The sequence below is a fragment of the Ochlerotatus camptorhynchus genome, unplaced genomic scaffold (genome assembly GCF_037179485.1).
Source record: "Ochlerotatus camptorhynchus isolate MF236.1 unplaced genomic scaffold, CSIRO-AGI_Acam_v1.1 ptg000349l, whole genome shotgun sequence".
In the NCBI taxonomy this organism is placed as follows: Eukaryota; Metazoa; Arthropoda; class Insecta; order Diptera; family Culicidae; genus Ochlerotatus; species Ochlerotatus camptorhynchus.
Window position 1 is genome coordinate 643,504 of NW_027040837.1, and position 23,009 is coordinate 666,512.

The following is a 23,009-nucleotide window of genomic DNA, read 5'->3' on the forward strand; positions in this document are numbered from 1 at the left end:
TCACCATATCGGTTTTCTTCAAAAACTTTCAACTGTTCTTGTAGAAAATTTTACCAGCTACAACTTTGCTGAAGACCATTTTTTGATTAAATGCAAGGATCGAAAGTTATCAATGGTTCAATGCGCTGATGTCTTATGATCATGCTCAATCAACTGATCAGCAGGCAACATTGGTGTTTCTGGGGCGTTGAATAGGACACAACAATCATGGCTACTATGTCACACTGCAAAATACAGTGTTGCCTACAGAGCAGCTGCTTGATCAGTGATAAGTTTACCAATCTCTTAAATAATTAATAACTTTTTCCTGTCTCGTTTTACATAAAAACGATCTTCAGCAAAGTTGTAGCTGATCAAATTTTCTATAAGAATGGTTATCGAACTGTTTTGCAGCTCAATATGGAAAAAGACTAGATGGCAATGAACAAAAAGTTGAGATTTCCCATAGTTATTTACATGTAAACTTCAAATGGGTTGTGCGAAGTCTGTTTCTAACCAAATGAGTTGTAACTTTTGGAGGCTAATCAGGACCCGATTTGAAACCATTTAAGCACTGTGGAGCGAAAAAGTCAAATTTTGCATCAGTCTAGTGTGCATCTTGTTATGCTTATGGTACGTGTTATGATAAGACCACAGACAAACAGACGTAACTCTTTGAAAAAGTTTTTCTTGAAAATATAGTATCTCAAAACATAGGACCTCAGTAACGACATCTCTCCTGCTTCTCGCGGAAAACAAGCTTGCTCGCTAACTCGCAAACAATATTGCATAAAACTTCTATAGAATGTATAGAAACGTCAAAGTGATCCGATTCCAGCGCTGTGGCGAGTAGTTCGCGGAACTGATAATATTCAAATCAACCGTTAAATGCGTGAACGAAGATACACAATGAAGTGTTACGTCTGTTTGTCTGTGATAAGACTAAATAATAACACATGTTCGGTAAGTTCTGATCGTTTCTTATTTATTTTTATGTGGAATAATAGATTTTCCCCTTTTTAAAGGCGAACCAGCCCAAGGCTGAAAGCCTCCCTAATAAAGATAAATAATTTTCCCTTTTTCTAGCCTTTCCCACATCATGTTGGAAAAGTTCACCAAAACTCACTATGACTCGCGAATTTTTCCCAAGGTTGCAAAGACTCATTTCAGCTAAAACAATGTTTTTCTAAATTATGAAATAATTAGATGCCATGATCAAATTTTGAATTGGTACACACAAAAAATAAACGTTAATAGAATTAAAAAAACCGTTGGTAGAATTAAAAGTTTGCATTGGTTCTTTTTGGTAGAAAGTCAGAAACTTTCAATTGCAAAAGACATGAACAGTTAAAATAAAAATGCTGACTCCTTTGATTTTAAAAGTCACAACTTTTATAATTAAATGTTATAAATGTCAAATTAAAAGTTTCTACTTTTGAAATGAATTTGTAGAACTGTCAAATTAAGAGTAGGTTAGGCCAAAATAAATTTAATCTTATTTCAAAATGAGAGCGTAGTTAATCAAATAAAATTTTATTTCTTTTTAAACATAAAGTTCATTGTTTTGATTTTTACGTATATATATATATATATTTTAAATGTAAAACTAACAAAAAAAAATTTAAAAATATTGAATTGTGGAATTGTCCGCCATCCTCGTCAGCATCTGTTGAGCCGTCCATGCAATCCACTTCCCCTGCTTCAACCTTAAACTGTGGTGCTACCGTTTCAGCCATCTGGCTCAGAGTCCGGTGTGACCCAATCCGGAACGATGATCTTACTTTTGACTGATGTTGAAATTTCCGAAAAGAAAGCGATTCTATTATCGTAAAAAAAATTCCCTAGTCTGAACGAGGCATTATCGTAGATAAACTTGCCATATTGATCCTGTCGTATCACCGTATTTTATTTATATTTTCAGCCGGTCTAGCTCACGGATGATCCGGTGAATGCAGCAGGGATTTGTTTTGAAAACTGGTCGAATAGAAATTAATAAAGCAAGCTTTTCAATTCTCATTTTGCGCGTTTTTATTTTTATTTACTCACGTTATTCAAAAACTAACCAGAAATGAGTAGAAACCTACCCCCGAAGAAGTTGTTTTGACAGTAAAACAATTTTTGATTTGAAAATCTGCACTTTTAAAACTACAAGTTAAAATCAAAACATCTACTTTTGGATTGAAAATAACCTTGTTGCTTCAAATATTTTCATAGTTCAAGTAACAAATTTTGGGGTACTTTTAAATTGAAAGGTTAATATTTTTACCGATACAATTTTCGTTTTTTGTGTGTAGGATACAAGAAGAGGTTGCAAAGAATGTGTTTGACATATTAAACCTGTTTATTTCACTTCATTAGAGTCACAATCAGCGATTTTTCACAAACTCACTCACTCACTCACTCACTCACTCAGCGATCAGCAAATCGCTGATTGTGACTCATAGAAAGCAAAATTTACAGGTTTTATGTTTCCAACGCATACTTTGTAACCTCTTCTTGTAAGTTACAAGTAAAACATGCCATCATACCGTCTTTTGGTTTTATTATTCCGAAAAACATTATTTTAGCTGAAATGAGTCTTTGCAACCTTGATTTTTCCGAGGGGGGCGACACATCTAAATCTCAATTCTATGCCCAAAAAATCTCACACTAGCGAATCAATCTTGGAAAATCATCTTTCATTTCTCGCATCTACTTGCATCGTGCTTCATCTTTTTGCAGGAAATCTTCAAAATCGACACAAATCTTTGTTTTATCTACTCAGCGTGCGTGCAGCTAGCCACAGCAAAACACAATCTTTTCTGCATCGTAGATAGAGTCGTCCCCCTCGGATTTTTCCCTTGGTGAACTTCGTGAAATATCGCGATCTGGGCCACATGCCTATGTTCGACATTTTTTTTCATTTGTTACTTTTTTACGTTTTCACTTTATTCCGATGGTTCGGTAAATGGACCTTGCATAAGATATTTATCGTTTTAAATCTCGTGATAAAAAAAAATGCTTTTTAAGTTTTGACTTTGTATTTGTACTACTGTGTTACCTGATTTATAACGAATATAAGTTGTATACGAGTACCCCGAATACAACGTATAGTTCGTTTAATTTTAAATAACATTGCAAATGCTATGCAAAATTAGACGAGTCATACGTTGTATTCGGGGTACTCGTATACAACGTATATTCGTTATAAGTGCAAAGCTCAAAATAAGCTAAAATTAAGTAAAAAGAACTTAAATTTAGAGTATTTTTTTTCTCTGTGTACAACATTCTTATACACGTGCATGTGTGACGTCACATTTGCTGTTGTTTTGAAAAGTAAAAGAATAAAAGAGATGGCAGATTTTGCTCACCATACCAGTTGATATTTGTGATTCATTGACTGTTTTGGCTCGGCGACGCACGCTACCAACGAATTTTACAATTACTGTTAAAAAGTGATGATTTAGGAATACAAGAAGCAAAAGCAAATCCAGTTGTCTCTTGACATTAAATACGTTTGTAAGGTTTGTTTGTCGGATTTTGTTCTACATATAATGTATTGAAACAGTAAAGTTGGTATTTGGGCAACGCATTTATTTTTATATCTGTGATCTTGACTTTTTTACCTATGGAATGAGTACTTAAGGGGGTTAGATTTTGATAAGTTCTTTAGTGGGAATGACACTGATGAAGACTGCACATTGTAGTCGAAATACGTAGGGTTAACTACCCCATTTCCGGCCTATTAAGCACAACCCGCACTTAGTCGTTCTTAATCTAGCGCAGTTTAGCACCAAACGGAATGTTATTATTACTCATGGCTTTCTAATGTATTTACCTTTCCGCACGTACCGTAAGATTTGATAAAGAGAAACCAATCGTTGAGATATTGTCAAAAGTCTAACACTGCTTCTTGACGCCAAACTCGGCCTACGGATTCTAAACTCGGCCTAACGCATTGAAACGCCATTGAAACGTCAATGAATTCACTTCGGCTTATCGGATGAAGATAAAACATGATTCGGTCGGAGCGCTTCTTTTGTTTATGGGAATAATGGATGCAAACCTTAATATCACGCGTTCTCATTGACTTCGTTCCATAGCTTATTAACTAAAGTATCGTATCAAACGCATAATTGACTTGTTAACTCTGAAATCATGGATTTATTTGAAGTTTTCTGCTCGATAGGCTTAAAATGGGCGATTAAGCCGAAGTAGTTCTCTACCCTATCTGTCATGGATACCAAATTAATTAAGTGGAATTAAATGGAAGATAACCTTTTTTGCTGTTTTATATTAGTATATATTAGTATTTCAGCATTACTAGTGTTAATAAGCCCTTAGACAGTACTGCTAATGCTGAGAAGCCATTCATCAGCATTGCTAATGCTATACCCTCAATCAACATTCCTAATGCTTCATGCCCATAATCCTTAGCAATGCAATGCAATTAGCAATTAGCAATTGCAATTAGCAATGCTTGATAATATTTTGACAGGAAAACCACCTAGTCAGTATTTGTGAGTTGTAATGGGTTGTGTCTCTCGAACATGTTCACACCAACACCAACATAGACATTTGACAAAGATGATTGAGTAAACGACTTATGCATGACTTTTCACACGCGATTTGTTTAACCACTTCGCATATTCTCATCCTTAAATCTCTAGATCTACGTAATGTATGCATTTGAAAATAAAACTCAGTGCTTGCGTCAGGAAAGTGTGCATAAAATTAAATTATGAAATCTTCACAGCTTCTTGATAATGAGATCTGAGACCATGTGCCAATCGTGTGCTTAAATAAGCCAATTTAAAAAGCAATAACCATCATGATGTATAGCTTGTTATAGATGTTATAGCACTGAGTTGATCAAACATTGAATAATAGCATCCAGAGTTCAACATAACTGTAGTTGTATTGCCATTTGGTTAAAAGCTTTAAAAAATGCATGGAGCGCTTTTGAATGATTGTTGGCGATCGGTTTAACTATGCGCTGCATAAGGCTTACGATACCTTTTATATCACCTCAGTTAAACCGAATGACAAGAGCTGTATATCTTATAAATTGCGGCATAACAGTAACTGTCTCATCTGCAAATCTGTTTAAAACAACACTCGGTTGAACACTCGCTGCAAGCCGTAAATAGCGCTCCCTAAGCTATAATTAGTTCGAAGAAGTGGAAGTCTTAGCATAAGACTGTTGCGTAGTGATCGAGGTTGAACATTAATGTTCACTTGTTGCAGCATTGCTTCGCAGTCGATTCTTCCTTGCAGAGTATCGGCTCTGAAAACATCTCTTCGGATACGTAAGGGCTCGACATTGATTTAATTGGCAGCGGTTCTCGTAGCTTGGAAGACGAAGTGGGTATCTCCGAGGCCGTTGCACAGATTCAATTCACTTGGCCCCATTATTGTAGTTCGGGCTCCAGACTGCAGGGCAGTATTCCAACGTAGATCGTACGAGAGAGCAATAGAGCGATTTCAAGCAGTAAATGTCTGTAAAGTTCTTAGTAATCTTGAAGACAAAGCCAGGAGTTCTGGACGCTTTGTCGACGACATACGATATATGGTGTGAGTATGTCAGGTTTGAGTCCAGAACAACGTCTAAGTCTTTCACGCAATGCACCCGTTCGATAGTAGTTTGTAGTTGAAAATAATCGGTTGTTTCTTGCGCGAAAAAGTAGCTGGGTTGACCACCAGTCGGTTTAAACTAAACCAGTCAGCAAAGATGTCAATCTGATTTTGGAGAGAACGGCAGTCGCGCAGAAAAACTTTCAGATCGTCTGCAAACGATAATCGTGGCCCTGTGATAACATGGTGAACGTCGTCGAAGTAAAGAAGAAATACCAATGGTCCCAGATGGCTACCCTGAGGTATACCGGCCTTTGCGCAAAAGCTTGCTGAGCGACAGCTACCCAAAGTTACTGTCAGTTGGCGCTCCGTGAGGTGATGTGATGTGAATAGAACCCACCATCAGTGCAAGGATTACCTATGACTGCAGATACTTCACTGGTTGTAAAGTTCTGCCTGATGGTTTGTTGCAGCAGGGTGAATCAACTTCATTGAAGACCTTTGGAAGACAAACGACAAGATGTACATCTATCAACACGTGACAATGGACTGGCAAATCCACGAACCCTTGTCCAGTCTACAAATCCTTTGAAACCCTTAGGCTGACCCCCTTCCCAAACCCAGCATATAATAATGTTTGATTAATGAAATGTTTTCAAAACAGGGTCATTTAGAGTTGAGTTAATTTACCTGTACCAGTGTAATTACCTTTGATGACGATGAATTGTTGCTTTAGTTGGCGCTCCGTGAGGTATGAACAAAACCATCTCAAAAGATTTCCACCGATCCCTAGCCTATCAAGCTCAGCGATCGCAATTTCGTGGTTCAGCTTATCGAAGACTGCCGTAAGATCTGTGTAAATAACGTCCGTTTTGGTCCGAGCAATCAAACTGTCTGTGATGTAAGACGTTAGGCACAGCAGGTTCGTAGTTGTGGAACGCCCACTTATGAATCCGTGTTGATCTGTACTTATATATTACTTGCAATGCGCATTTAGGGACTCTATGACAACCAATTCAAAAAGTTTTGATACAGCACTCGACGACGTGATTCCCCGGTAGTTGTTTACGTCGCGTTTGCTTCCCTTTTTATGAACAGGAAACATATCCGCAGTCTTCTAGCAAGACGGAAAGATGCCGCTGGAAAGAAAGAGCTGGAATATGCGGCGCAGTGGATCTAAAAGACAAGTGATGTTCTTTTTAAGAATAATCGACGGAACACCATCGGGTCCAGCCTTAGCTGAGGTCTTAAGTTAAGATGCTGCTCTATAAATCGTATCTGTTGTGGCTTCGACCATGCTGAGCGTTTGGTTTGGACCAAAGGAACATTACTGGCCGCGGAAGTAATGATATTAGCGGAGAGTTGCTCGTCTTCAAACACACTAGCAAATTTGGCTGAGAACAGGTTGCAAATGTCTTGTTGATTGCCAGCAGTTACACCATTAAAAATCATGGAAGAGGGTAAGCCGACTTCCCTGCGTTGCTCATTTACGAAGCTCCAGAAGGATTTCGGGGGTGATTTTAGCCACCGTTGAATCTTCCTTTGATAGCGTTGAAAACAGAGACGACTTAACCAATTATACTCGTGGTTGAGTCTGACATAGCAGCATTTCAGCGGTAGTGTGCGGAGTTTAGTAAATCTTCTGAGAGCAGCCTTCTTAGTTCTTTTCAACGAGCGAAGATCTTTCGTCATCCAAGGGACGCGAGAGTCGATATGGATGATCTTTTTGGAAAAGTGTCTGTAAATGACAAATGCCAAGATGTGAGAAAAGGTTTGTGCAGCAATGTTGACGTCTACAGGATCTAGAATATGCTCCCAATCTAGATTAGACAGCACATGGACAATATTGCGGTAGTCAACTCTACGGAAGTCATAACACAGCGTTTGAAGTGGTAAAATCATGGACAATATTATTTTCGATCACGATAACTAAAGCAGGGTGATAATACACTTCCTTGACTAAAGGTTCGGGCAACCGGTGAACACTCGTGTTTATTTCAGTTACCGTGGGGACGTAATTTGTGATTAGCACCGGTCCCTTTCAAATTGTATCATTATTTATGTACGGTCCTTATATTTGAAATGACGTTTAACATGCATCTAGTGATGGCCGATTTTCTTACGAATAATTGATTAATCGATTAACGAACCGAAAAGTAAAATATTTGTAGTCGGTTATATCGTGCCGATATAAGGATTAACATCTCCAGAGGATCCTCACCGATCGTTTCAAACATGTGCTGCACTCTCATTGACGGAAATATGGCAGCACAGCGATAAAAAAAAATCGATTAGTTGTTAATCGGGTAATTAAAAAATGGGACACCTCTGATTTTGGTGTGTTTGTTTTGATAAAAATGAGCGCAAAATTTCATCTCTGTCCAGGGGGCAGCAAAACCACAAAATTACCTTGAATACGGGGGGTATTCATTGGATGAAAGGGACCGTGAAAGAGGACACTAAAATAGAAAGTCGACAGTTTCATCAACCGGTGAACACTCGAGTCTATTTCAGTTACCGTGGAGACGTAATTTGTGATTAGCCCCGGTCCCTTTCAAATTGTATCATTATTTATGTATGGTCCTTATATTTGAAATGACGTTTCACATTCATCTAGGGATGGCCGATTTTTATTCGAATAATCGATTAATCGATTAACGTACCGAAAAGTAGAATATTTGTAATCGGTTATATCATGCCGATATAAGCATCAACATCTCCAGAGGGTCATCACCGATCGTTTCAAACATGTGCTGCACTCTCATTGGTGGAAAAATGGCAGCACAGCGAACAAAAAATAATCGATTAGTTGTTAATCGAGTAATTAAAAAATGGGACATCTCTGGTTTTGGTGTGATTGTTTTGATACAAATGAGCGCAAAATTTCATCTCTACTGAGGGGGCAGCAAAACCACAAAATTACCTTGAATACGGGGGGTATTCATTGGATGAAAGGGACCGTGAAAGAGGACGCTAAAATAGAAAGTTTTTCTTCCGACAGTTTCATCTTAGTATTCATCTTTGGTTTCATCTTAGTATTCATCTTTGCTATAACTGTCCAGGAGCTAGATGGTTCCTACGTGGAAAGATGAACGCTCGTGATCAGGACAAAATAAAGCACTATGGGTTGGAGTCCATGCATTCCGGTAGGTTAAAATCGCCAAGAAAAATAACTTCGTCGGAAGGGCCTGCTTTGTCTGAAGCGGCCAAGACTGATCGACAATGTGCGTCAATAAGCTCCAAGTCACGGGTTCGATCTGGAGGGATGTACACTGCACAGAGAAGCAATTGAAGATCACCAAGTTGAATAGCCACCCACACTTGTTCAATCCTGTTCCAGGAATCGTCCCCGATAACTTCTCAGGTTAGTCGAGGACTTTGTCGTTCAGTTTTTTTCCCCGGAAATTATTGTTAAACAAGCTACAATTAAATAAAAAGGAGTTTTCGCCAAACAGTTTTACCTGCTTTACTGCCAGTCCCAAGAGAGCCAAAAAATTCAAATTTGAGAGAGAAGATTTGCTCTCACGACCTCAATCTCTCAACATGCCATGTATTTTGATGATACTCGATTTGAGATTTCCCTTTCACAGATTACAAAATAGAGTACCGTCACTACAAAACATGTCTGGTACCTCTATGCATTTGCTTTAACATTTGAAGTCCCTCCTTTTTTACATATTCTGCGCAAAAGATACTTTATGCCCCGTCTCATACATAAAAATCGGCGGGAAATTCTGTGAGGGGTGAGCTATTTTGTGTGCAGAATGTGTAAAAAAGGAGGGACTTCGAATAATAATCTAAATGCATATATAGAGGTACAAAAAAAAAAGTTGTTGAATATTACATCGAAACTGCTGCAACCAGGTCAATCCATCGGTTGTGTAATATCACATTGTACAATGTGCATCGATTTTGCGAACAAAATTATATCCATTGATGTAATATTGTATCTGCTTTTTGCTATTACATCATTATTTCATACATCAGCTTGAATTACGTTGATCGATATTAAATTTTTTTGCTGTGTACCAGACATATTTTGCACTGCAGTGTCCTCTGTGAAAAAGGAGGGACTTCAAATGTTAAAGCAAATGCATTCAGGGTAAACGCTCCTATAGTTGCGGTACGTTAGAAGCGTTAGGTTCCTGTAGTTGTGTATGGAGACTCCATACACAACTATAGGAACCTAACGCTTCTAACGTACCGCAACTATAGGAGCGTTTCCCCTATAGAGGTACCAAACATGTTTTATAGTGTCAGGTATTGTATTTTGTAATCTGTGAAAGGAAAATCACAAATCGAGTGTCAACAAAATATATGGCATGTTGAGAGTTTCAGGTCGTGAGAGCAAATTTTCTCTCTCAAATTTGAATTTTTTGGCTCTCTGGGAACTGGTAGTAAAGCAGGTAAAACTGTATGGGGAAAAATCAGTTTTATTTAATTGTAGCTTGTTTAACAATAATTTTTCGGGGAAAAACTGAACGACAAAGTCCCGGATTGATTTCTTTAGGTTGTCGTTCACTTTTTTTTTACCTGAATATGCACCGAAAGCGAATTATTCCCACTTCTCTCAATTTCTATATGGGGATTTTTATCACTTCTTACCAGCGGAACAGCGCCATCTTTGTGGAAAATGATCGAACAAAATGATTTATTTATTGCTTGACGGTGACCAATATGAAATGATCCGGCCTGTGATACACTCTGAAAAATCGTCACGTCCGATTTACGTGAAAATATATGTGGTTTTCGTCCACCCTATTTTTCACATAACTTTTACCGGATTTGCACGTAGCCGATCAAAACTCAGCTTCGATTATCTACGTAATTATTCAGGTAAATAAGACCTGATTTCCACGTACTGCTTACGTGAAATCGGGGTGAATACTACTGGAAAACTGGGAACTTTTACGTGGTATTCCGTTTCGTTTTAAATGTTTTCACGTATCTTTTACGTGAATTTTGAATGAGAATAATGGATTATTATAGAATTCTTACGTTCATTTACCTCAGTTTAATGGAAATATTAACTATTAAAAAACATTTTCTAACCATTTGTTTGAATGAACGTTTAAATAAACGGTAAACCAACTGAGGTTGGTTCTCCATTCACCGCTCATATGGATGTAAACAAAAATTATTTTTTCGACAATAATCAGTGCAATGTGTGGACTTTTTCAGCAAATTTTGAAAAAAATGAGCGGTTAATGGAAGTAAACAGGCACCACATGGTACATAACAAAATCAGCTCGATTGTTTTTTTATATCTTTATTAAGAAGACTTTCAGCCCTGGGCTGGTTCGTCTCCTGCTCGATTGGTTTGAAAACATCCAAGAATAAGCGAAAACAGCACGGGTAAACGGCACCACTCACCGCGCTCTTCGGGGGATTTGTGTATTGCAGAAACATTAATGATTTTTGTAAATGAGCTTAGCTAAATGCTGCCAATTGACTGTTTAACTTTTCGCTTCTGAATCACAAACAGAGCGAAGAAGAGCAACTAGCGATAGTGACTCACTTGACAAGAATGTTAAGGAACTTGTGATATCTTGTTAGCGAATGAACAAACTCTCAGCAATTTTAACACGGAATTGTAGTTTATTTCCCTTCCGATTTTGTGGTATCAATCTCCGATCAGTGTAATGCGTTTTTCTTCCGCACAATGCTACTGCACCGACTAGCGGTCGCCTATGTGTAATTGTGCCCCTGCAATTAAAATCAATGATAGCCGCATGCTATCAAATCATGTGTCCCACGGAGATGACAAACACGCAATGGGTCGTGTATCGATAAGCGGTAGGCTATGTGGATTACTGCACTTGATGCTTTTTTTTTATAAATCTCAACAAACAAACTTTAAGCTACAGTTAACTAATAGAAAACAAAATAGAATCAAATTAGATTACTCTCCGGACTGGATCATTGTTACCTAGCAATTGTTATCTAGAAGGCAATTCTGTGTGTATGTGTGTGTGTAATACATCTGCTACTCGCGTTGTGATAAATAAATAAATTTAAATAGGAACGGTGCTGTCGGACCCAGTTCCTCCGGTGTGCTTCTTGAAGTAGGACTCCAGTTTATCGGCATTGGCTCCGGAGAACTGATCGACTACGTTCTTGTTCTTAATGAACAGGAAGGTGGGCATGCTGGAAATGTTGTACTTGGCGGCCAGATCTTCGCACTCGTCCACGTCCACCTTGATGATCACGAGCTTGTCGGCGTACTTGTTCTGGAACTCTTCCAGCTTGGGAGCAATCACCTTGCATGGACCGCACCAGGTGGCGAAAAAGTCTACCACGACCAGCTTGTCGGCGGCGGCATCCAGCCGGCTGTCAAAGTCTGCCTGGAAAGACAATCGGGAGAACAGTCGCTTAGTAGGTCAATCGGCACACACATACTATATACCAAATGCTTTATCGATTGAGAGTTACGCGAGACCAATTTAGTAGTAATGGGGACATGCATGTAGGAATTGCAAATCAACCTCACACTGGACCTTAGCCAATACAACAATCGCGAGACGCCAAGGACGAATGACCATATATTTGTGTGCATCGCACTCATACATATACATTTCTGACACATCGAGTGACCGCTCAGTTTCATTGGAAACTACTAACGTGGAATTCAGATAGGCTGAAGGATTAAAGAAAACAAGGAGACTGCCCAATCGAAACTGTTTTGTGCTGGTCATCCGTCACCATGACTTGGCGATTTGTTCTTTCTTTCGTCTGCTTTTGTTGCTGTGGCTCATGTTGTAGGCACCAAATGACATCATCCACGTGTTTGTTGTGCACTGGATTTATGGGCTTACAAGCGTTTCATAGAACTAATGCAGCAGCTCGATTTTAACCACTTACCTATCAAACGCACTGCAACCTCTCGGACGGCACACGAGAATTGCTACTTCCGGTACTTAATCGACAATGCTTATGAGGTGGAAGTGTATGGGCGAAAAATGTTTTTTTGCTTGAAGGTTTGCTGTTTGCATTGAAGTTATGCAATTAGCACCTGGCGGTGATAGTTGGTATAGGATAGAAACACCGCCCTCTCCAGCGATAGTGCAAATATGAGGAATAGGGAGAACTTGATCAAACAGAAAGGCTTTTAGAAATTGTTTACCCACCATCTAGTATCGTTGCAAGTACGATTGGACTTTTAGTTGGTCTACCGGTTGGTCTTTTGTTAAGGATTGTTGTTAGTTGGATTTGATTATTGAGCCTATGATCAAGATGGTAGGAATGGCAATTAAATGTCTGCAAATTAAAAAAAAAAATTATGAAGGGCTCTACGCAGACAGAGAAAGAGTGTAATTAAATTCTCTGCCTAGGTACATAGTTTATGGACCTAACTGCAAATCAAATACGAGGGCAGCTTGTTTTTTTTTTATTGGACAAGGATAAGTGAGGTAAAACTACAGATTTGGAGTCCTACAATTGGACAATTGGAATGCTGCCTAAGAATTGAAATTCTCCTTAGAATTCCTTTGGAAATATCCTTCAGGGTGGCCTGAATTTTCATTTTAAAATTCCCGGTTCTAATCTCAAATTATTCCCGGTTTTTAATATTTAGTAAAAATAATGATTGCAATATCACGTTAATTTCGAGGTACTTAGATTCAATTTGAATAACATTTTTTAGACTCGATTCCTCTTATGACTGTAAAGCACCAGAACACAGACAAACAGACATAACACATTGAATATTTCTCACTGTAAAACATCGTCGCTAAAACATATCGGCCATCTGTTGAGTACACTGTGGTGGGTAAACGCTGAACAGATGGCGGTAGTGTGAAAACGTCAAACGCAAGGGAATTGTGAGTGTTATATATGTTTGCCTGTTACCAGAATATACAAAGGGGCAGAGTCATGGATTTGTTTAAGGTTGCATAGACGAACGCTAGGCTGAATGGGTCATTATACCGAGTTTTAGAAGGAGCGATTATATTAAGAAATTGTTGAGCATAGAGTTCTACATCGGGAAGGGAGTGAAGGCACCATGCGCACTGAACGTATCAAGCTGATGGTTCCAGCAAAGAACCGCTACAAGGCCATCGAAGAGCTGTTGAAGTAGACAAAAGTGGAGTATTTCTCCCACGATATCGGGGCGGACAAGCCGCTCAAAGTGGTCCTGCATGATCTGCCCGACATGGAAACCGCTACGTTGTCGGAGGAACTCAAGGAGAACGGTCTAAAACCAAACCAAGTCTGAATGAATCGGCACGACACATCCTATAAGTACCGTGACCAGCTGTATTTGGTCCACCTCGACCGAAACTCAACGTGTCTGAAGGACCTTATTGGAAACGTTATCAATCTAGCCACCGTCGCCCAATGATCAAACTGCCTCATGTTTGGGCACGGGACCAAACATTGCCACATGGCTCATCGCTGCAATAATTGTGGCACGCAACACGCACCCGAAGCATGCGAGAGGATGGAGGACGCTGATTCAAAATGCGCTAATTGTGAATGCCAGCAAGCCTTGTCCAAAAACGTGCGGAATTCATGGATATCCGCAAAAGGGCCTCCACGCAGAAACAGCGAGGTCGGAAGAAGGTTCCGGCTCGCAACGAGCAGAATTTCCCCGCCATTATCCAACGGCGTCCGATTCCGATTCTTCCACCGCTTGTTTCCGTCAACTGCTGAGGTGCCAAACCCTTCGGCTAATCCGCGTCGATGCGGCAACGGCTGCATACCCTCCCCTGGGACTATCCTGACGTCGGGATGATGAAAACGAAGATCTGCTCACAACATAGGAACTCATTACCATCATGGCAGAAGCAATAATCATCAAGCGCTCCTGCAGGACAAGAAACCGAGCAGATTCTTGCTGCATCACGTTTCATCGACAATCATGGACCGTGAAGCCTTCCAGATCGCCAACTGGAATGCTTGCTCACTTAAGAGCAATAGCAAGAGCATCGAGTTCGTTAATTTCCTCAACGAGCGTAGTATAGACATTGCTCCGAGACGCCCGAGGTGAACGTCTTCCTTCCCGATTTTCGGCTCGTAAGAATGGTGAGGAGTGGCCATCGCTGCCAGACGGTACAATCGAAACGGAAGTTCATGCAAGCATCGACATCTTCATCAGCAACATGAGCCGCAACATCTCACAACCTGTGGCCTACCAGGAGCTGAGCTCGGACCACTATGGGGCTTATTACGGATGTCACTTCACGGTGAAAACTTGTCACTTGTCGTCACGGTGAAGTGATTCCCATTTGATTTGTACGGCAATCACGGCTCTTATTCTGAGTATCACTTCCTTATCACCGTGTAGTGACACCCGTAATAAGGCCCTATATGATGGTGGCCGAAGCAGGCTTCTCTGCTAACAGGTCATAAGCCTCCCGGCGCAACTACCGATGCGAAACAGTTCCAACGCTGCGTTGACACTGCTGTCGACTATGAGGAACATCCGGACACCCCGAAGACGTTGACCGGTGCCTGAGTTCCATAGAGGAGGCGATATCCCGAGCCAGGGAACAACATGTACCAGTTTCCAGACAGGTGAGCAATACTCTGAATCTTGATGGACCCACTAAAGACATAATAAGACTCCGTAACGCTATGCTTCGTCAGCTCTCATAATCTCGGACTGAACATGGTTATTTCATACGATATTGAAATTGCTGAAAATGCAGCCAACCTTCATCAAATTCCTAACCATTTTCTTGTGGAATTTGAGATTACGGCCGATGAACTGTTGACCTATATGAAATCATCTAAGAACGTGAAGGCCCCAGGTTTCGACCAAATTCTGAATCTGGAACTCAAACACTTGAGTTCCAGATTCTTCAACTAACTGGCACTGATTTTTAATCTGTGCCTTAGACTTAGCTACTTTCCTCGTGCTGGAAGTCAGCTAAAGTCATCCCCACCCGGAAGTCTGGGAAAGATTCGTCTTCACATTTAAGTTACCGACCCATCAACCGGGGTTATCTAAGGGCAGTATACCACCGACTCCTGGCATCTGCCTATGAAAACAATTAATTGCTCGAGGAACAGTTTGACTTCGGTCGATCGACTGTTCACCAGCCAACTCGAGTGACAAACATTTTCTGACGGAACAAGTCTGTATCTAAAACATCTGCCAAGAATGCTTGGACGTTGAAAAATCGTTCGACAATGTCTGGCATGATGGCCTGGTCTACAAATTACAGCGATACGGTCTTCCAATCTTCCTTGGGAAGATCATAAAAAACTATCTTTCGAACAGGACCTTCCGAGTCTCTCTGAATGGCATCACATCGGTGCGGATGTTCCACAAGGAAGCATCCTTGGACCCATCTTTTTCAATCTGTTTACCTCCGATATGCCGTCTCACCCTGATGATGGATCGTTGTCCCTGTTCGCAGATGACACATCCATATCTATAAGGGTTGGGTCATTGGAACTCTGACCACCAAACTTCAGAGAGAGGACTGGATGTCCTGTCTGATTATTTCAACAGCTGGAAGATCCGTATAAACGTGGACCACATTCCATGGTTGCAATTGCTCATTTGGAATAAACAATGTTTCCCGAAATTATTAAAGTTACTTTAAAAACAATCTTCGGTGTCAAAATCTGATTCAATTGGCACTTTGATATATTGAACATTTTTCGAGGAATCAGACTTAGCAACAAAAAAAAAATGTCCCGGAGGTGAGGCTAAAAATAAGAATCCCGTCATGAAGAAATATGGAGAATCCAAAATCTTATCTTATCTTTCTTTATTAAAGAGACTTTCAGCCATCGGCTGGTTCATGTCTGCGAATCCAAAATTGCTACCGTCTATGCATCACCTAAACCCGGTTATTTTAATAATTGTATCTTTTTTAAGTTCAGCACATTTTTTTTAGTTTGACGTAGGTACTGAAAACTTGGTCAGGTTTTTTTTTTTGTTAACTAGTTCATTTATTTGGAAGGCTCAATACTCGCGGCTTACCCGTGGTTAGAGGGGTACATTGTCGAAGAATAGGGTCAGGGGAGTAGCTTGGAGGTGAGGTTTCGTTGTCTCATCAGAGCGTTGTCGCCAGTATGAACGGTAGTGCGGTTCTAGTTTCGTCTGGAGTTCGACTGGCTATGGTAACCAATTGGCGATGATGAGACTCATCGAGGCGGGTTCGTTCATGTCGTTTATATTTTCCTTTTCCTAATTTAGAATCTTAAAATTTTAAAAGTTCGTAATTACGCTGATCGAAAGGTTATTTCCATTTTACGTCACCCGCCCAAAACAATGAAGGAGCTAAATAAAATTTAGCCAAGTTCAAAATCGGCACTTGCTCTGCGCTTTATCATAAATCTACATCTATTTTTTGTTTATTCCCTAATTTTTATAGTACATTATTTTTGTATAGACACTTGTTATTAAATGATTGCCTCTCTTCCCCCGCGCCGGGCTATTTGAGTGACGTCGAACATAAAATAAAAGTAATATTTGCAGCAGCCTTATTGAAAAAAAAACCGATGCATGTGACACAAATCTACGTAGGTAGGTAGGTACACTTTTCAACTTACCAAATTTAGTTTTATGATTCATTCGACGGCCTCACATCGTAAAGAGTGTCGTGTTGTCGGGTGAAACTTGAAATATTTTTTTTGCATGAGATGCGAAATCCCATCATGTAGGACATGCAGGATTATAATGATTATAATGAAAGGCGTGTTATATAATTTTACAGGCGACAGGTTCGAACTCTGATGCGGCAGACAAAACTGAAAGTATCTGTATTGAGTAGCAAGCCCAAAGATACTCTTAGCCCAGGAAGGGATGTTGATAAATTTTACAATCCTAGAAATTCTTTGAACGAACCGCCGTTTGTTAGTTTTGCAGGCACTGACAATAACAAACTTTTACAAACTCCACTTTACGCTACTTGAGGAAAACTTGACCTTGACCTGATAAAAGGTTCTACCAGCAGGGTATCGTAGACTAAATGAATTACAATTACAAAAAAAAAGAAACTTCAATCGATCAGGAATCGTTTAGTTGTGTGTGTCAGAATGTATGCTAATTAGGGTGTTGATTACTAACTTCATAGGAAACTGTTAGATTCAGTAGTTTAACCGCACATTTCTGCAGCAACAAGACAACAACTCAATCACTTATAGACATGCACCCGTAAGCCGGGTAGAAATTCCTACCGTCAAGCGTGACAAACAACACCCCGGTTCAATAAAAAAAAAATATACAATGCATCTAATGCAAAGCGCGGGTTGAAGGTAGTTGTTTGATTCCATGCACTCTGTTCAAACACACACATTTCATAGAGCAATTATTCCGTGTGCCCCGTCGGTCCCGCCTGATGATGCCATAGCAGCAGACTCTGATGTGCCTTCTGCACATTGTACCTAAGTCCGCTGTTATTCGTCCGTCATCGAAATGAACGACCTCGATGTTAGACGACGCGTTAAATGGGCGCGGGGGAACGCTTATCTTAAGTGTGTGTGAACCCAAGACGTGGGAGAAACCCATCGAAATTGAAAACTGTTGCGGTTTGGTTAACCTTGGGACTTTGTACAAATTAACGATTGAAATAAACTAGCTAATTGAATTTTCAGAGATTCTTATGCATCCGATGGGACAATCTCAATATCAATTGACTCCCCCCGCTCCCCTCTTTGCCAACAATATTGAGACATGGAGATTGTGCATGAGCATGAGCTTATCCGAATAAAAAAAAATGCATTCGTCATGCCACGATGTAGCTTTTTGTTCATAATCACCCATAAATTACACAATATATTTTCACCCACTTGATGATTAAGAAAGTTTGAATACTTACAGCATCCTTGACGACGTACACCATTTTAGATTCGGGTGCCACTAGCGTTTGAGATAATAGTAGATAAGTTGAAAAGCACTTTCACTAGACGGCCCTTTAAGGAAAATAACCCACACACGTCTTCACCGGTCGATTGACACTTGACTAATGTTGAAAAATTACGACGACTGACGAAACGGCGAGATGACATGACACAGCGGAAAAGTTTGCGATTCAAGATCAATATTCATAGGTGCACGGTGTATTGATTTGTGTTTGTATTAATGTATTAAAAATCGACTGACGTTGAAAACATTAAATTCAACGCTAGATAGAAATACGAAGAAGAAAAGGAAGGACAAATAAAAAGAATGAGAATGAAGGATAATGAATTATTCATTCAACTACTCAACATTTGCTTTGTATTTCTTATTGTGCAATGATCTAAATTATGCTTTTTTAATTTCCAACCCGCTCAGAACGCAATCATGAAACTATCCTTATATAAACGTCATTGGGTCTCACGCTATCTCCAAAGTACCCATTAATGAGTAAAATTTTACTCATTTTCAAGAAAAGTCAAAAATGGGTATTTTTTACCCTTCTTGCTTTTTCCGAAATGTATGAAAAGTACCCACCTGTCATGTATCCCTTTAAGAAAACCTGAAATCCTATAGAAACAATTCATGCTCTTTATTGGACATAATTATTAGCACAATATCACACAAATAATCAATAGCATCCACTGGGCATCGGTTTACGAGGTTTGCTGCTCATTCAACTGGTTCGGACCCTTCTGTAAACTTCATTTCTTACTCTTTGAAAATCATCGCTAACCTGAAACGGAACACATATTTAGAACAAATTCAGTTTTCATCATAATTGCAGATACAATTCTTTCCTCGTTAGAATCGATATTAGATCATGCTGAGGATCATGCCCCAGGAATGCTGTGCTGTTCTTCAGATTTGTTATGGAAAGTGACGGAAACAATAAAACTCGCAGCCGCAGCATTGTTGTTAAATAAACATTTTCACGTCAATCAACATCGGTCGGCTCGGTTGAAACACAATTTCATACTACGCCGTATCGTCACGTAATAGATGCACGTGAAATTCAAGAATGTTCATAACTTTTGGTTGTTAAAAATGATAAAACACTCTGCGCTTCCAGTTCACCAAAGATGTCGTGACAATAATTTAATGTACATTTTTACCCATTTTAATTGCAGTAGATATGTTCAAAAATGGGGAAAAAGTACCCGCTTTCCGGTTTTCGAAAATACCCATTTTTTGACATTTTTGAATAACTTCAAAAAATGAGTACAAGGTACTCATTTAATGGGTACTTTTCAGTTAGCGTGCATGGGGCAACAGGCAGCTTCCTGGTGTTAGGCCGTTCGCAATGCTGAGTTTCAAAATTGTTTCAAACTACTCGTCAATTCTATAATTTGAAACTGTCAAAAATAAAACTGCAACACGATCAGCGCAACGCACAGTTCTAAAACATGTTTGTAATCATCAAGTTCCATAAACTTTACTGTTCTCTATGAAGTTCTCCGTTTTTTTTGTGGAGCTCTTCGAAACATCTTCAACACATCCAAAGAAATTTGAAACAGAGTTCCATTCGTGTTTCAAACTCGCTCAGAAATAAAACAGAATAGTCGAGCAGTTGCAAATCTGGTGCAAAATAGTGCTCGAATAATGAAACTGCAACTCAGCATTGCGAGAGGTGCCTTTCTGTTCTAGTTTCAAATTGAAACAGTCCTTATAAAATACAACAGCATTGCGAACGGCCTTAGAAGCAAAAATATTGTAAACATTGCTGGGCACTCAAGTGACGACGTCACTCTACCATAACATTCCATGCTGCGAACAGTGAGATTTACGTCACTGCGAACAGCTCTTTCGTGTAAAAAGATAACCATGGCAAAGAAATACGAAACCACTAAACATTTGTACATTTCACTAACACCAATAAGCCTGTTGGCTCAGACCTTATATAAAGGCATTGGTATAGAACAGGTTAACGACAGGTTGACAGAGACCGCCGTTAAATTAAAGGAAAGATGAAGAAGTTACAAGTTACCTGCACGGAGAAAAAACACTACGCAAAATCTGAGTACTTTTACTTAATTTTTAGTTGAGCCTCTCACTTGCACTCGTTATTGTTGTCAATAAGGAACGAAATAGTTCAGCCCAATAAGTTACTTTTTAGTAAGTTGCATGTTCCAAATTTACGTGAATTAAACTTAATTTTGGGTAGAATATACCTAGGAGTATGTTTTTTTGCTGGTGTTAAATGAAAACTACTATATACGATTTTCTCCAATTTGGGTTATTGCGAAGATTGTTGTCTTCGGTTATTGGGCTGAATCCGGAAATTGAAGGAAAATTACTTAATTTGGAGTAGTTTTTCATCTCCGTGTAGGTTAATATTTTTCGAGCTATTGACCAATGCACGGAATGAACTGCATGAAAAAATTTGACGTTTGAGCGGTGCCGTGTTTACTAAAATGAACACATGAATAATACTCGCGCAACATTTTAAAATGGCCTATCAACTTATGTACACAAAACTTGTTAGGCATTTTTCCCGCGAACCGAAGTACGCTCATGTAAACCAACAACACCATCGGGTAGGGTGAATTCTCCCCTTCCCGATAGTGGTCTGGTTTGCGTGAGTGTTCTTCGGTTCGCGAGAAAAGGGCCTAACAAGTTGTTTATAAAAGTTGATAGGACCTTTTCTAAAGTTACGCGAGCATTGCATCATGTGTTCATTTTTAGTAAACACGGCACCGCTCATAAGTCAAATTTTTTTGTGAGTTCATTCCGTGCATTGGTCAATTCCAGGAAAACTTCTCAAATTTGAGGAAAATCGATGAAAATTAATCTCAGTTCAGGAGTATACTACTGAGTGATGTCTCTTTAAATTTTAGGAGCGACCTCGTTTTTGCGAGTGAACGATACTCAAATAAGAGGGAGATTTATTTGCCGTGCTTTCATCTGCTTTGAAGTTATAACTTAGTACTTAGAGCAACCGTAACGGTGGTTGTCATTTGCGCGACTATTTAAACTGCGCATAGCGCTCTCATTTTAGTTTAGTCACTCTTCTCCACACCGGTCGCTGCTATCGCGGTTATCAATTTACTCGCCGTAGTCCGTACCGGTAGTGAGCATTTTGACATTTCTACGAATAGCAACCTTTCTCCCGCGCTGCTAAATTTGGTAACGCGCTTCTCACCGAGAAGCCGACTGCTATTTTAGTTACTCGTATGGCAACCCCCGATACGGTAGCTGCGCTATGATGAAGGCTGCTAAAATGAGTTTAGCAGCGTACCGTTACGGTTGCTCTTAGTACTAGTTAAAGCGCCTGGATAAATTCAGTCTCTTTAGTACTAGTATACTCTCTCTGAGTGAGATTGAACGGTCGTGAAGACACTCTAAGTTGTCAAAATTTACCTATTTTCTGACAGCGGCATGCATGGTTCAAACACGGGTTTATTTTACCCATTAAAAGTATTCACTAACCACCGTGTAACGACCGGTGTGTGTATTGGATAACTCTGCTAAATCGTTCATAAACGATTCAGCAGAGTTATCCAATACACACACCGGTCGTTACACGGTGGTTGGTGAAAACTTTTTAATGGATAAAATAAACCCGTGTTTGAACCATGCATGCCGCTGTCAGCAAATAGGTAAACTTTGACAACTTAAAGTGGGTATTAAAATACCCATTTTATGAATCAATTTCAAAATAATTTTTACCATACCCATGAATCATAAGTTTTTACTGGCCGAATCCCTTGAGTTCATTCAAATTTCAGAAAGAGTTTGTTCGATGTTTAGAATCTGTTTTGTTTAATGTTTTTAGTTTGATTTCTAAAGAATTAGTCTACATATATAAGAGATTTCGAAATCCTAGTGTCTTGATGTATTTTTTAAGTGATTTGTCAAGTCAAGTGAGAGACAAACCTACTTCGTGCTGAATATTTATTTGGAGAAGAAACAATCAAGAGCAAATTTTCATTACGTCGAATGTAACAAAGCTAAACAAAGTTTCATTATGTCGTAAGTAACATTCGCACCGATCCGAGAAAAATAAAGTTTTGCTTTGATGACCGAAAAGTTATTCCTATTTCCAATTAAACACATATAATCTCATAGTGATAGCAATGTTTAACATATTCAGCCGGGTTTTAATCATACAAAGGCAAATCGCTAGCTTTCATGCTAAGAAATACTGGTTTTTGAGTCAAAAGTTATTATACGTCGTTTGGTGGCCCCTATTGTTACTTAAGTCAAAGTGTATTTACCAGGATATTCGGGAGAATTATCAATTACGTCTCCTTACGTGCAGCCCATTCATCATTTTAGGACCACCGAAATCATCTTAGCAACCAACAGTTCGATTTATTCACTTTAATAATGAGAAAGCGAAACGACGAACGAACACTTTTCACGGGTTTCTCAGCGCTGTTACTTAAGGCAAACGGCATCTCCATAGAAATCGGGTGACTTAAGTAACATCGAAAATTATTTTGATCGGAAGGTGATTACGTCAAAAAGCAATTTGACTGGTAAATAAATTTAAAAATGGGATTTGATCCTATATTCGGACAGTATATAGTGTAATAGCAGGAGAATCGATTGACACTGATAGCTCGACTTTTTTTTACCTTTGTTACATTCGACGTAATGAAAATTTGCTCTTGAACTT

General features: G+C 39.3%; 1 protein-coding gene across 1 annotated transcript; it reads right to left on the reverse strand.

The window, feature by feature from the left end:
- Positions 1 to 11,110: 11,110 nt before the first annotated feature.
- Trx2 (Thioredoxin 2) lies at positions 11,111 to 18,448 on the reverse strand. Its single transcript, XM_065231283.1, has 2 exons — positions 18,309 to 18,448; positions 11,111 to 11,876 (listed from the first exon to the last, which is right to left on the reverse strand). The coding sequence occupies exons 1-2, from the start codon at positions 18,330 to 18,332 to the stop codon at positions 11,547 to 11,549; spliced, it is 354 nt and encodes a 117-aa protein (XP_065087355.1). The 5' UTR covers positions 18,333 to 18,448; the 3' UTR covers positions 11,111 to 11,546.
- Between the last annotated feature and the right edge of the window lie 4,561 nt (positions 18,449 to 23,009).

What these genes read in the sequence shown, in the direction of transcription:
- Trx2 (XM_065231283.1), bottom strand. Translation starts at nt 18,332, where the DNA reads ATGGTGTACGTCGTCAAGGATGCT. An exon ending in TGTACGTCGTCAAGGATGCT is followed by an intron (nt 11,877 to 18,308) that starts GTAAGTATTCAA and finishes TTGTCTTTCCAG; the next exon opens with GCAGACTTTGACAGCCGGCT.